The sequence below is a fragment of the Rhipicephalus microplus genome, chromosome 7 (assembly GCF_043290135.1).
Source record: "Rhipicephalus microplus isolate Deutch F79 chromosome 7, USDA_Rmic, whole genome shotgun sequence".
NCBI classification, from domain to species: domain Eukaryota; kingdom Metazoa; phylum Arthropoda; class Arachnida; order Ixodida; family Ixodidae; genus Rhipicephalus; species Rhipicephalus microplus.
In genome coordinates, this window is record NC_134706.1 from 11,046,920 (window position 1) to 11,062,461 (window position 15,542).

The window sequence follows — 15,542 nt, forward strand, 5'->3', positions numbered from 1 at the left end:
AATCATCTCGTCGATGCTGTTGTGCCCGCAACACCGCTTGTTCGGCGCGCCGTTGTCGCGAGCGTTCGACATCGCAAGCTAACGCGCAGACGCGGTTTGCATGATCCACCCGCCACCTGCACTTGCACTGCCGTTCGCGATTTAACACGGCTTAGAAGGCTGCCGGATCATCAGTAAGCAGTTGCTGCCACCACTCGGCCTCCCGGGCCTGTTTTTGTGCCCGTACTGCAGCATAGGCCCGGCGGTTTCGAGCCCTCGTGTTTCCACTGTCGGCACTCCTCTAAAATTGTCCGCTGTTCAGTAGTTCGTAGGACACGAGGACAACCCGTATGAAAGCTCTCAGCATAATCTGATGCGCGCGTCCTCGGCGCCACGGCTGCGACGGGATGAATGACGTCACTCACCGCGCAGCCAATAGCGCGAGTGCTTTAGTACGACGCTGAGAACAACGTAACTCATAGCACAGCCAATGGAAACCGCTCGTGACACCGATGCCGAATGGTTTTTCATTATTCCTAGCCATATATAGCTTTCGCTGTAAAGCTGCATTATCAAGGCCACTCACTACCGGCAGTTATGTATTTCTTGGGCGGCGCAACTCTTTCTGTCTCACAGGGAATGGGTTGAGGCAAAATACATTTGCGATAAAGATGTAATGAGCGTCGGGCACATGAGCTCTTCGCACAGGAACCACACGTTGGGGTCCACCTACTCCGTCACTACTAATGAACGTTTGCTTTATTATATACTATAATACGCAAAGCTTCTTAGTAAAGTCTTTGTTATCAACATCCTGTCAGTTGTTGTGAAGCAAAAAGTGAAGGGCATCATGGCTTATTGTATATTCATTTTTTTCAAATATTCCAGAAAACTCTTTTGTGTTCTTTCATCGCCTTTTAGGCCGCTTGCAATGCGCTAAGGCAATGACAATAAGCATTAGGTAACGTTTCCGCTGACGACGAAGTTTCGAATGCCCCAAATTTTGACCTGAAACCTACAGTTTGTTCACCCCAATCTTAAATGACTGATACGTTAGTAAGAAAGGCTGATAAAAGGTCATGTAGAAAGGCCGAACGTCAATCTACTAATTGGCTAATTGGCAAGTAGACGAAGCATACTTAGCAATGCTCGCATACTTGCAAGTGCTATATACTACAGACGTCACTGGTATCAGTGCAGTATAAGTACTCCATCTGAACGTATGATCCACCGGAACTCAGCACTCGCGGCAGGCATGAGGTAAGTATAGGTGCTAAACATTTGTTATGCAGGTAGTGTTTATAGCGTATTTTACGTATAACAAGAAGCGATGCAATATAAACTCATGTGTGTGGCTGCATATTTCATAGCTGCATGTCTTATGTGTTTATCACTGTATATATCATAGTCATCACCCCGCAGCACCTCGAGTAGCATGCCAGGCGAAAAGCGAGACAAACATCTCCATCTCTTAATTGAAATATTTCTCTCTCTCTCTCTAAAGAAAGAGAGCGCATTGCAGAAATTATTATATTACGCAAATGAGCAAGCTGTATGTAAAAACTGCAATTTCTATCACGCCTTTTCATGCTACAAGGTGGAATGAAATATGTCGTAAATATTTGAACGATATGACAGCAACCCAGAAGTTTTTAGAGGACAGCTGCATATATATATATATATATATATATATATATATATATATATATATATATATATATATATATATATATATATATATATATATATATATATATATATATATATACACTGTGTTCGACGCTCTAGCACTGAGCTACCACGGCAGCTATCCCCCCAGCCACTTTATTGGGTAAATATGTGAATTTAAACGTGGGAATGTCAGTCAGCGCCACTAGTAGCCATGGCGGCGAGTGTGGTACACTCTATATAAGCCTGTGTGGCGTCACGTAGCACGTGAACTTATTAGCAGTCGGCAGCTACCTATAGTCTCTCGTATACAACCTAAAGTCATTATTCGAAGGTTGCAGGTTCGGTTCCTGCGCACGGGAAGTTATCTTTTCACCTTCTTTTCTTTCTTCATATTTACATTACGATTCGGTCTAATAACTTCCCCTATACTTTCCTTGGCATTATTGTTTGTTATATCTCCTTAATATTGTGTCAGAACACGGAAACACGAGCCCTTAAGTGTACACTTCTTTCCCTTATTCATTACGAGGGTATCGTACTGGCAGACTTGGTGCCTTTAGGTTGTATACGAGGGAATATAGGCCAGCTGCCAACTGGTAACATTTTTTTTTTCATGTGAACGACGAACACATTTCTTCAGTTGCTTACGCAATGTGAATTATTCCTTCAACTTTCCATTAGTCACGGCATGCACCGGTTGTCTACGTTTCGTGTCGCAATACAAGAGTACATACTATGCCTGCGCTACAGCGTAAAGGTTTTAGCAAACCATATAATACGGACGTTATCGCACTGTAACAGTCATATTCGATATATTACGGCGTCGATGTGGCAAACGCAGGCTTTAACGATTCTTCTGACATATAATTAGGCAGGAAAAAATTGGATTGTTGCTAAGCTTACAGTGTCCAGCCAGCGTTCTCAGAATTGTTGGTAATGGTATTTCATATTTACCCGCCACAGTGGCCTAGTGGTAACAGCACTCGGATGCTAATCCAAAAGTCGTGGGGTCGAGTACAAATACTGGTAATTGCTGTACAAGCATGCAAGAGCCCATCCTTCGCCCTCTTTTACTGTGTATTTGACTGTTCCAGCTTACCATTGTATAACTATAGTAACTGCGACGGTGTATCGTGCTTGTGAGACTTATGAGAAACTTACGATGGTCTTCCAGAGGGCTGCGATGTTTATGACGATCAAACTATCTGTAATCATGCTACTGTGTTTGAGCTATTTCACATGGAACGCACATGAGGCTGAAGCACAACATCAACGGGAGGAAAACGGTAAGTTGGTTGTTGATTTACGTGGAGCAACGGGGCAGGTTCAGCGCACGGCCTTCAGTCTTGGCAAAAGTTTTTTAGGTCAACAACAACAACAACAACAACAACAACAACAACAACAACAACAACAACAACAACAACAACAACAACAACAACAACAACAACAACAACAACAACAACAACAACAACAACGACGACGACGACGACGACGACGACGACGACGACGACAACAATAACAATAACAATAACAATAGCCATAACAATAGCCATAACAATAACAATAACAATAACAATAATAACAATAACAATAACAATAACAACAACAAGCCTGCTACACAAGACAAAAAAATGTGCAGATCAGCATTGACAATTTTGGATCGTTGGTGCGCATAATGAATGCTAAAAATTTTCAAAGTTAAAAAATAAACGCTACAGGGATGTGTTCGAAATGCGAATAATTTATTAGTAAACTCAGTCATTTCGGCTTTTTGTTTATATCTACCTTGCTATATATCGAGAGCCGCATGCGCCAAAGAACTCACAAAGTCACGCCTTTACTTCGTATATTCTACGATTGCCCTAAATGATTGTGAGTATATGGAGAACTTGACTAGCAGGTTATCTATTCATTTCGATCATTTACGATAGTGCTAACTCCAATAATATCAGTTCTAGCTAGGTTATAAAAAGCACCTAGCATGCCATAAATAATTCAACGTATCATGAATTGCGGCAATATAAAGTATTGGAACCAGCAAACATCCGCGCAAAATATCGGTATTTCATATTGTAAAGCAAAATGCTGGCAAAGCTTTTGCGATGCAAATAGCAATCCTGTAAGCCTTCGAGAAGAGCCTGAAATTGTTCAGTGTCAACCAACGTGACAACGTGTAGTTCATATAGAGGCAATTTCATTCTGCTTCAGTTATGGGGCAAAAAAAAAGAACTTCAAAGCGTTGTTCCAATAGCAAGGCAGTTTTAAACTGAAGGAAAAATTATGTTGTGCAAGGAAAACTCTCACCATCACTGACGATCTTTTCTTTATATAACATCTCGGCTCGGAGAAAAGAAATCAGGTGGAAAGGAGAACGGAACTGGAGAATAGGGGACAATAAATAAATAAAACAAAGTGTTTTTTTTCGTGGCTCGGGATTAAAACAGGACTAGCCATGTCCGAAGGTCTCGTAACCACTGGGCTATCAAGACACTTCTTTTTTTTTATTACAGGGATGGGAACCGTCACACTTAGACTGACATTTCAAAAATTAACAATCCAGCGTATCCAACCGATAATAAAACACAGGATAATTCTCCAGAACGTCACTAGAGCATTGGTGTGTCTAGCATATTTGAATTGCTGGTTCCTGAAAAATGTTTTCATTGACCACAGAGGTTCAGCATTTTTGTCAATTAGTTTTGCCCTCCAGAGGTTATTGAGGAACGCTAGCAGAACAAGTATCTGTGGGAAACATATGATTTCGTTGCTACGTTTGATAGAGCGAGAAAAAAGATACAGAGACAGAGAAACAAGTGGTAGTGCTGTCATGGGCCATGAGAACGAGAAATAAAAAAAAAAGCTAGAGACAGAGGACATACAGAGAGAGAAACAGAAAAAAACACAGATAACGAAAGAAAGAGAAAGAATTGGAGGGGTACTTAAAGAAAGAGATAGACGAAAAAAATTCCGCCATATCCACGAAGTGAATGATGATGAGTGGGCGAAGCTCCGGAGGTAAACCTGGTAAACCATGAATCCTCTGTACATTTTGCCCACTCGATTTTATTACATCGCTCCCCCTAGCGTACGTCGCCGCACTAAATCGAACGATTGCCTTCAACCAATGACACGCGCCATATGTGACATCATTCCTATTTTATAAGATCTCGCGTCTTTCATCAACTACAAGTACCGCTTTCTAGTTTATAACATCTTGCATCTTTTCATCATCAGCTACAAGTACCACCATCTAGTAAACACTACAAGAACTAAACGAGAAGTGGCTACATACAGGAGACGGTACCGCCATCTAGTGAACACTGCAAGAACTAAACTAGAGGTGGCTACATACAGGCTACAGGGGACGCACAGCCCACGCCCTAAGGAGCTTCGCCCCTAAAAAAAAAATCCAGCCAGCTTCACTTCGCGAATACTGTCGAAATGGTGAAGCTCACTCCCATCCTTCGTGAAGCTATATCGTACTTCTGTAGCGTTTCCTGTACTTCTGAAAGGCTCTTGGGCGGGTTTGTGCATTGACATAGAACGTGTTTCTGTCTTTCGTTCATTAGCGCTTATATTCAGCCTCCAATGCGCCAAAGTCACGGTTGGCTCACCGATATAGCGTGCCTGCTCTCGCGTCAACTCTCGCTGACACTCGACTCTCCAAGCGGCTTCTTCATCTGGAGAACGAGAAAAGTTTGCCATCTCGAAAACGGGAACTCCTGAACGCTGGCACTGATATGTTATTGTACACTTCAGTGTGCCTTACCGTCACCCTATATCTTGCCGTGCTTCTCGAAGGTTCATCCTCCTCTCACGCCTCTCGCAGCCACACGCCGCCCCTTCCCCTTCCAATCGAGGCTCACTCTCGTCGCAGTACGAGGTCACGTGATCAGCGCTACCACAACACAGGAATGAAAACAACGGCTATAGTAGCGGTTTAAAAATACAGAGAAAAAAAGATAGGCAGTTCCTTCATCACATGAATTGGTACAATACGAAAATGAAATGTGTCCTCACAGAAGTGCTTGGTTGTTTATATTTCATTGATACAGGAAAGCCGAGACAATACGTTGGTGTTTGGCAAATATAGCGCCCTTTCATGTGGACGCACACGCACTGACACCTAGAGTCTTAAAAAACAAACAGCCAAAAGGCAGTAACGGTGTCCACTTGACACAAAAGTGGAAGGTAGAAGCGAAAAAAGAGAGCTTACAATTCGGCAAAAGTCAATGGACTCTCGTAAAGCTTGTTTGAATTGGCTTCCGTGATGAAAGTGCCGCCATATGCGCCATACACATCGCGAGTTTGGCGTTCGGCGCCGTTGTGGTGCCGTTTTTCGCCGTCAGTCGGAGCCGTTGCTGGCGGACATTAACCGCTCACGGCGTCTGCCTATGATTTGCGTAGACTGCGTTCGAATGTCGGAATATGCCGGCACAAGTCAGCTTTATGTCGAGAGCGAATTTTGAAGCGCTTTCTCAGAAAAGGAGTGCTTTCATACGTCCACAGGCTTTGCCGATTGCGAAACGAGGTCGACGCGTTCTTCTACGCGAAAATTGGTTTTTATGCTGAACTTATTCAAAACAAAGCTATCATGTCAGGTACGTAAAGCAACGGTTCGTGGTACCAAGAGTGTTTCCACTTATAAATATTCAGTCAGCGTGTGTTGGTTATTCCCAGAATTCCAGATCACTTCCCCCACCTCTTCCCCCCAGCCGACTGCCACACTTGGAGATACAAGTGTGCTGTGTGGCGCCTCACCCCGTCGTGAAGGTAACGCCATCAGCGGCGTTCGCCCTATCACTGAGGAACTCGGTCCAGCATTTCCTTTGATCAAACGTAGAAAAAGAGGTGAGTGGCGCCTACGCAAATGAGCCTAAACAAATTTCGTTTCTTGCTAAAAAAGAATCACATCATCTTGTGTTGAAAACTTGTTGCAAAGTAAGATGTTCAAAAAAAAAAAACATTTCCAAGTTCTGCAATACACGACAGCGTCAAAAACAACGTTCCTTGCCTTGAGTGTTTGAATTTGTTGTTTTGTTGGGAGCTTTTATTACACGTGTGCTAATGACTTATTGTGCAGAGGTTTTCAACCACTTATAATTCTTTTTTTTTCATGTTGCTTTCTGTTTTCCAGATACCATTATCATGGCTGTTTACGCTTCACAGAAGCGACAATATATGAAATCGAAGGCCTCGTGCCTCTAGCCATCATCTGTTCTCTATTTATTCATAATCATAAAAACGAATATGGAAACACGACTTTGGTCTCTTCATTTTATTTTGTAGCCTATGACTTCACTTACGCCACAGACATCATCTTTCATTTGCTATATTACTAGCAAGAACATGCAAATAGGGTGTATGTCAACCACTTAATTGAAAACCACAGGTCAACTCGTCGTGCTTCCTATATTACAATGCTATAAATAAAATGTGTTGTTTGACTAATCAAAAGAATGCTAAAATTTTTGCGCTCACTCAGCACAATGACATGGATTACTTGTCTTCTTTAAAATGAGTACTACGCTATGCCCTAAAAAAAGTCACGCAACACTTGAGCACGAGTCCTTCAATGTGCTATTTAAAAAAAAAATGTTACAATGTTACTAAAACTAAGCCTTTTTTTTTTCAGTCACCAGGCGCAGGGGTAAGTATTATTTTAGTTCCTTTAAATGAATATTTCGCTATTTTCAACGATGGTGGCATGGCACTAGTGCACAAATCAGTTGATTTATTATCTTGAATCAATTATTAAAATGATGCTGAAGTTAGACTGATCTCTTTTTTTGCAGGTACTAGGTACAACGGTAAGTATTATGTGATAGATAAATTGCTATTTCGGACAATAGCCGCGCAACACGAAAGCACGAATCGATGATCAGTTATTTCGACAAATTTATTATTATTATAAGGCTAAAATGGAACCGTTTTTTTTTTCGCAGTCACATGGAACAAGAGTAAGTATTATTTACATTCCTTAAGTATCATATTTCCAACAAATGTGACCCAAAACCAGGGCATGACTCAAGCTATGTGCTATTTTGACAAATTTATTAAAATGTTGCTAAAATAAACCACTGCTTTTTTTTGCAGACTCAAGGCGTAGGAGTGAGTATTATTTGACGTCCTTAAAATCGATACTTCACTATTTCCAACAATAGTGGCACGACAGTTAAGCACGAGTGAAATGATCTGTTACCTTGACAAATTCATTAAAAAATTAATCACGCTTAAGTATTCCTTCTTTTGCAGACATTGGGCGCAACGGAAAGTATTATTTCATTTTCCTAAAATCAATACTTCGCTATTTCCAACAATTATCGCGTAACACTGGAGACCGAGTCAGTTGATGTAACATTTGACTAATTTATTACAATATTCTTAAACTAAAATATTCCTTTTCTTTTGCAGTCACCAGACACAACGGCGAGTACTATTGATTTCGTTAAAATTAATGCTTCGCTATTTCGAACAACAGCCAATCAACACTTGAGTATGAGTCGATTGAATACTTGAAGATAGTTCTAGAGTATCTCGACACTTCGGCGCGCGTCATTAGACTCACGTAGGACTATTACTGGCACGAGTATTCTGACTGCTTCTATCTATCTATCTATCTATCTATCTGTCTGTCTGTCTATCTGTCTATCTATCTATCTATCTATCTATCTATCTATCTATCTATCTATCTATCTATCTATCTATCTATGTGCTTACGGTTGGGTGCTCTCTAGGTTACCCTTTGGCTTAACTGAGCGTGAACCAAAATTAGCATGGGAGGGTAAGATGGTTTCACGAACATGACGCGCTAGTCAAGACACGAATAATGTCCCAATCCCGTAGCGTACTTCGTCAAACACTGCCCGCCAGACAGTGGCACATACCCACGGGCGGGCATGTGCCGCTGGTAGGCGGGTATGTGCCACAGGTGATTGACACTTGGTCTCTAAATGGTAATTCGAGCGTGAGCACACGGCACAATCACTCATACACGCACACACCCAGGCATGTGTGAGTGATTGTGTCGTGTGTTCGCGCTCGAATTGACTTTGAAAAATGTTGTACCAACTAGCCCAACAAAAAGTTCTTTCACGACACTTGGTATCTACCCAGGAACGACGAGAACACAAGTGGGCAATTTTAACGCGCGAGCATTATGGCATACCCGACATCGGCAGCGTCAACCCGACGAATGCAAAGAGTAAATGTCAGGGTCTCAGCTGGAATCAAACCCAAGCGTTCTTCGTGGCACCGAAGCATCTTACTACAGAGCTACGCCATGTCTCGGAACTTCTTTTCAAATAGACGCTAATCTTCATGAAACGTTAATAGTGGTTGCAGTGCTGGCTACCCAATTTTATAAACATTAGATATGTACTCTTTTGATACAGCCGTCACGTCGAGTTAACGTGAGTTGCGGTTAGTTGTCATGCGCTAAAGTTGGTTTATGTAGCAGTGTCCAGGGCCAGCATCCTCGCGAGCATCAGCGCTTCATATCAGCTTCTGGTGTTGCTAATACGCATGTTCTAGTGGGCATCGTTGTGCAAGTGCAAACAACTGATTATATAAACATCTGCAACTCTTCAACATATATCTGCGCGTGCAACATTTGTACATATATTTAGCGTCATTTCATGACGTGTCGTTCAATAAAAAAAACGCAACACGGTCACCTTCCATCCGCATGCTTCGCATAACGTTAATTTTCTGGTACGTGGGATATACCGTTTTTTTTTTCCTGGAGTGTAGTGACACATCTCACTCGTGACAACTAACCACCCTGATCCCGATTTAATCCTCGTGGTGTCTATAGTTGTAAACTTATATTTGGACACCGCACATGAAGAATCCCTTGCGAAAACGGCATGTACGAGCACGCAGTAGACACAGATACTGCGTACGCACTCTTTAGGAGCGTCGTGAAACGCGAACAGAAACGCGACACGCATGAATGCTTCCCTATAGCCTGGCCATTACTTCTCACAAAACGAGTGAGGAACATGAGAGAGAGAGAGAGAGAGAGAGAGAAGAAGAATAGCAGAGAGATTAACCAAGCTTGGCTCGGTTGACTACCCTACACTTTGGGTGGGGGAAAGGGAGAACAATCGAAAGGAAAGAGATAGAAAAGAAGAGGAGTAAGAAAGAGAAGAATGAATAGTTAGCTCGAGACTACACAGCACGGTCTCACACTGTTCTTTCACAAGTGGTCGTGAAGCCTGGTGGTCCTTAAGAAGTACAAGATTTGCCAACAAGGAACATTAGCGTAAGCCATTATCAAGGCTCTAAAACTATTTGCTATGAGCAAAGCTATTTATTGTATGATAAGGCGGCGTCTGTTGTTTGATAAGGAAGACGCTTCTGGGTACGCCGAAGGGAGGTATTGCCCTATAAACCGTAAGAAGCTTCGCCTTTGAAACAAGACGCTTTTGCCTTGTGGAACAACCAGAAGTGAGGTATCGTGGCTTCTACCGCTCGTTAACGTTCTCTAGAGAGTTTTCAACGCAAATTCAAAGCAAGATATTTTATTTCATTTCTTTTTTACATCTGTACATTTCAAGCCAGTTTGGCTAAGTAACTAAGCAATAGGGACTGGGATTCTCAAAATAATAGTGCGACTTGATGATCAAAGTAAAGACCTTGCTGGAAACCATGTCCATTTTTTAAAACATGTTAATCTTAAATTCGTGAGAAATTCAACTATGTGGGAACGAGTTACATGGCTCATCAGTTTCGAGCAAGAGATTGTGGGCGAACTAGGGCGATCATTTTGGCTTACATTGACTCACATTTTTGTGTGATCGGAATAGCACTGCCCACTTTTCAGCCTTCTGGCACCACATTAAATGGTACGCTCATCGCTGAAATCTATTGTAACGCGGACTGGAAGAGCGAGAAAGAAGAAGAGGTAAACCACCCGACTTCTTACATCTTTAGTTTCTTCACAATGTTAGTTAGGGTCGGTTCCATCTGTACAGATTGACTAATTTAGCTCTTATGAATCGATGATCAGACGATGCCACTTGCGTCGAGTGTGATATCTCTCACAGTCGGGTGATTCCAGGGAAGGCGATCAAGACGGTATGGCGTGATCTCTTATTAAAAAAGGCAATGAAGTGAACGCTTACCCCAGTATTCACAAACGCTCCTCGACTCGACTTTCACCCTTCACTTGACAGAGTTAAGCACTTCGCCGCTGCTCGGCTGAAAATGACGCTACGCTACTCAAGAATCGCAGCAGATTATCGCCGATATGCAGTGACTTTCCGGGCCTAGAGACGGCACTCCCATCGGCTTTCTCGAGTGAATATTTCAATATTTATTGACCCTACGGAGCAAACTGAGATAAACAACGTTTTCATGAAACTTAAAAAAAGCAAAAGTGAGGACATTGACGGCATAAAAATGGAACCGGTTATCTTTGTTATTGATTTATTATCACCCTGCCAGACGCATATTTATAATATTGTTTTAAGCACAGGTATGTTCCCTAAGTGGATGAAAAATGCCAAAGTTGCAGTGCTTTTTAAAGGTGGTGACAAAAATGAAATGAGTAATTACCGGCCAATATCGGTATTACCTATATTTTCAAAGGCTCTAGAAAAAATCATTTTCACTAGATTGTATAAATTTTTGGACTCGCATTCTGTGATTACAACAGCACAATATTGGTTCAGGTCTGGCGTATCGACGGAGATTGCGCTGTTGCATCAAAAAGAGTTGATACTGGGCAACATTGAAGCAAGAAAGCTAACATTAGGCGTATTCATAGACTTTACGAAGGCGTTCGACAGAATTGATCACCAAACCTTGTTAGAAAAATGGTTTTATTACGGGATTAGAGGCATCGCGCTCGATTTAATAGGAAGCTACCTTAGTGATGGGTACCAGTGTGTGTCTATAAATAGGCAAACATCTATGCCCAAAAAAATCAAACGCGGTGTACCACAGGGAAGCATTTTAGGACCTCTTCTATTTAACCTTTATATCAATGATGTTGTAAATGTGGATCACTCAATAACGTACATTATTTATGCGGATGATACAAGCTTATTCTTTACGGGAACAAATATAGACGATTTGATAAAAACAGCTAATAAAACGTTAGTCAATTTTTCGAAATGGTCCTGCCAAAATTCGTTACAGATCAACAGCTCTAAAACCAAGGCCGTTCTTTTCCGTGCGAAAGGAATGACATGTACGTACACACAAAAACTGATGCTAAATAATTTCAATATCGAACTTTCAGAGACTGTCAAAGCTTTGGGCGTCATCTTTCATCAACTTATGTTCTGGAATTCTCACACTGAACAATTGTGTATTAAGCTAAGAAAAGCCCTTGGCGTGCTGAGAAGGTGTCAGTCGTTTCTACCGCTCCCCCAGAAACTTCTTATCTTTAATACGCTTTTTTGTTCTCATCTACGCTATTGTCAGTTGGTATGGGCTTCTGGAACTGAAACATCAAAACAAAAGTTGTATACACTTCAAAAAAGCGCTTTGCGGGCTGTTGCAAATATAGGTTACAGAGAACACACATCCCATTTATTTGTCAAGTTTAAAGTTTTAAAATTTTGTGTTGCATATGAACATAACTTGTTGTTGTCTTTGAGGTCTGAAATTCGAAAGAATTGCGCAAACCTGAGAGGCTTAGCACATTTACAGCCGAAAATTTCGTTGCGTCCGATGCGGAGTTCTGAACACTGGCACATCCCCCGACCGCGAACAAATTACGGACTCCAAATGCTAAAGCACTCTGTTCCCCATATACTAAATAAGTTCAAGCTCACAGAACAGCAATTGCGTCTCCTTTCAAGTAGTGATATATTAAACCTGTTTGTGTAAGGAGCTATAAACCCAGAAAAATTACACCCAGTACTTGTAAATGCATGAAATTTTAAGTGTACCCCTTTCTGTTATAGCGTCTTATATTGGTTGCCTTTTTTCCCAAAAATTGTTTGTTTGTAAACACCCAAGTGTGCATCTATTCTGTACTTCATAAACAACCACTAGAATGTTATTTTCTTTTCTTTTTCCTTTCAATCATACGTGAGCACCGTATGGAGCTTGGTGTGCCATTGTTTCTGTTGCCTTGTACAAATGGGAGGTGGGGCTAGTCAAGCTGCTATAGCGCAGCTTTTTTCCTACTTTCCATGCCACAATTGTTTCTTGTTTGTGTGAATCACGGTGTATCGTTGTGGTGAAATAAAATTTCAACTTTCAACTTTCAACTTTCAAGGTGAAGCGTTGAGTGAAGGGACGTTCTAGAATAAGGGGGTTAGTTTCAGCTGCCAAAGAAACGAAAGTTGCGCGGTATTCGCTGCAATTCTCCGCCGGGCAGAGAGAGCCCTTCTCTTGTATGAGGCGTTTAAATATGGTGCTGGACCGAGGGGGCTGATGGTAGGGTCAAGGTGGAATCAGTCTTAGGAAAGCGTGTGAAATTTGTTCATGGCTGATTTGCTATAAACAAAAAAAAATTAATCGTCGGCACCTGTTTCTGTCCTTTTCAGTTACGTGCACACGTAATGGGTTGACCCTTCTTGCAAAGAAATACGTGGTACACCAATTTCCTTGTGAACACTGGCAGTGCCGCCGAGGCGGGAAAATGAGAGTGACCAGGTAAGTGACCCTCAAGTGCTCGTGATTTTCGTTGTTTGATATCGCTGTTGTTTAATGCTGAGATAGCCTCTAAATGATGGACTTTGTGAATGTTCCTTGATATTTAACAGTAAAGCTATACAGTACTTGTGCACTGGTAATGCGCTACCTATTTCGGTTACTTTCTTTCATGAATGTTGGAATGATCATGGCACAACTTGTACACAGTTACAGCTTAATTCGTAACTTACTCCTTTTAAAAATACAGAAGGTTAAATCAGTGACTGCTATCATTGGTCATGACGACCGACTGTTTCCTGCTACCAAAGAGTAGTGATTCCGCTGAACACTGTCGTGTAGTTCAGAGTACCAGCAATGCTTATTATTCATCCGTCTTTAAAATAGCACGCGCTGCATCACTTCACATTCCGAAGAAGTAATTCGCGTAATTCCGGTAAGATTTGCACTTACTAAATGATATGCCCCATCGCATCAGTGAGAGTAAATGTTTTGGTGTCGTGCTTACTTTGTAAACTGACAACCGCTCCGTGAACAAACCGCGAGCACATATGCATCGCTTACAATGTCTCCATTTTTTTTTATTGATATGATATATAAGGAAATGTTGGTGCCCAATTATGGCACCGGCTACTCCTTAGCCCTTGAGTAAAACTTGAACAAGTATCCTTCATTATTGCAAAAGTCATTTCAAGCCCAAACACTCTCACTTTTGTTCATCGTGTACTTGCATTCATAACAGAGAATCATTCGACAAAAAGATGGTGAAAGGTTCGTTACTTTATTGATTGCATAGATTGCAGCAAGCACTCTTAAAGAGATTAGATAATCAAGATTGGAGTTATTAATCAGCTGACCACGTGCGATGCACTGATCCACTTACCTTTGTGTTTCCGACTGCGCAAGCGGAGATAACAACGCGTAGCCGACAAGCGCTAATTACTAATAAGCTAGACGTCTAGTGCTTACATTGTAACGTGCTTTAAGAAATGAGTGGCAGGAAGAAGATATATCGTGTGTACAAGAATACCGAAGGTGCGGAGGAAAGCACTCACCCGTATTTAAACACGGACTGGTGAGAGACTTATCAAAGTCGTAAGAATATCAGTCGTTGGGAATGGTATGATGGTACAGATAACGCATTTCGAAGCTACTGACAACCAAGGCTTACAATCGAAGAATCTGGGTGGTTCGAGGTCAGATTTCATGTTTTCTGTATAAAAAAAACATGAACAGCTTTTTTTTGTTTTTTAATGAGATCGTCACTTTTGACAGCACTGTAATAATTGTCTAAACTATCATTCCTGCTTGGACCGAGAAGGTCTGTAGTATATGGAAATAAATAAATAAAATAAAATAAATAAAAATAAATAAGAAACATTGTATGGAATCGTGTCGACATATTATGTCTATCAATGTTGCTTTTTTTCATGCAGATGCCGTGGAACTAAGCCGGATCATCCTTGTATACACTGGCTCAACGGAAAGTGGCCTACTTGCTGCTACTTCTATTATTACTGTCGAACGTAACAAAAACATTATTTAAAGCGATCAATAAAATCGAGTTCACCGTTGAGAATGTCGCAGTGTCTGTGGTGGCAAGATTGCATTTTTTTCTTTTTGTTTTTTCATAAGATAATAAAGAAAGATAACTTAATTACTAATATTTTTACCGGAGCCGAATACTGAGATAGATATTCAGCGTAATAACATGCATTTCGCAAGTTCACACGAGGCGTTTCTAAAGATCAATAGCCGCTTATTGGTATGTTATAGCAGTGACCTCAGCCTCATAAACACTAATATACTGCGCATTTCTGACGCAGTTTGTCATTATCATAAAACCCGCCTAATTTGTAGCCATTTATTGGGGTAAACATGCTTGTACGCGTGCAAGTTCGGGTACAGGCGGTCAAAAGATATTGCCGGCCAACGTCGTAACTAAAATAAATTGCAAGATGGGTGTGGCAGCTTGGGCTAGTTGGTATGGCATGACGATAGTTATAGCGCGAGAACGGAACGACGACACAGGGACAAGAAGGACACGAAGGAAACGAGCGCTCGTGTCCTTCATGTCCTTCTTGTCTCTGTGTCGTCGTTCCGTTCTCGCGCTATAACTATCGTCATGCAAGATGGGCTCACAACAGAACGTAAAACGTAGGCCTTCCAGAGGGAGCACCGTTCCGCCGCTTCTTCTCGGGTTAAACACGCAGGCGGCTTCGTTTGAGAAAATGCTAACTATTGTAGACTTGTAGAAAGAAGGACATATATTGTGCAGT

The 15,542-nt window shown here is 41.6% G+C and overlaps 1 protein-coding gene across 2 annotated transcripts; it reads left to right on the top strand.

The window, feature by feature from the left end:
• The first annotated feature begins 1,155 nt into the window (after positions 1 to 1,155).
• Positions 1,156 to 14,842, top strand: LOC119180317 (uncharacterized). Of its 2 annotated transcripts, XM_075868029.1 has the most exons (8): positions 1,156 to 1,239; positions 2,825 to 2,936; positions 7,286 to 7,300; positions 7,446 to 7,460; positions 7,596 to 7,610; positions 7,747 to 7,761; positions 13,158 to 13,266; positions 14,700 to 14,842. In XM_075868029.1, exons 2-8 carry the CDS (start codon positions 2,834 to 2,836, stop codon positions 14,791 to 14,793), a joined length of 366 nt encoding a protein of 121 aa, XP_075724144.1. In that variant the 5' UTR covers positions 1,156 to 1,239; positions 2,825 to 2,833; the 3' UTR covers positions 14,794 to 14,842. The 2 variants fall into 2 exon arrangements, with proteins under 2 accessions (XP_075724144.1, XP_075724146.1); XM_075868031.1 differs by lacking the exons at positions 13,158 to 13,266; positions 14,700 to 14,842 and adding an exon at positions 7,906 to 8,293.
• Positions 14,843 to 15,542: the final 700 nt, after the last annotated feature.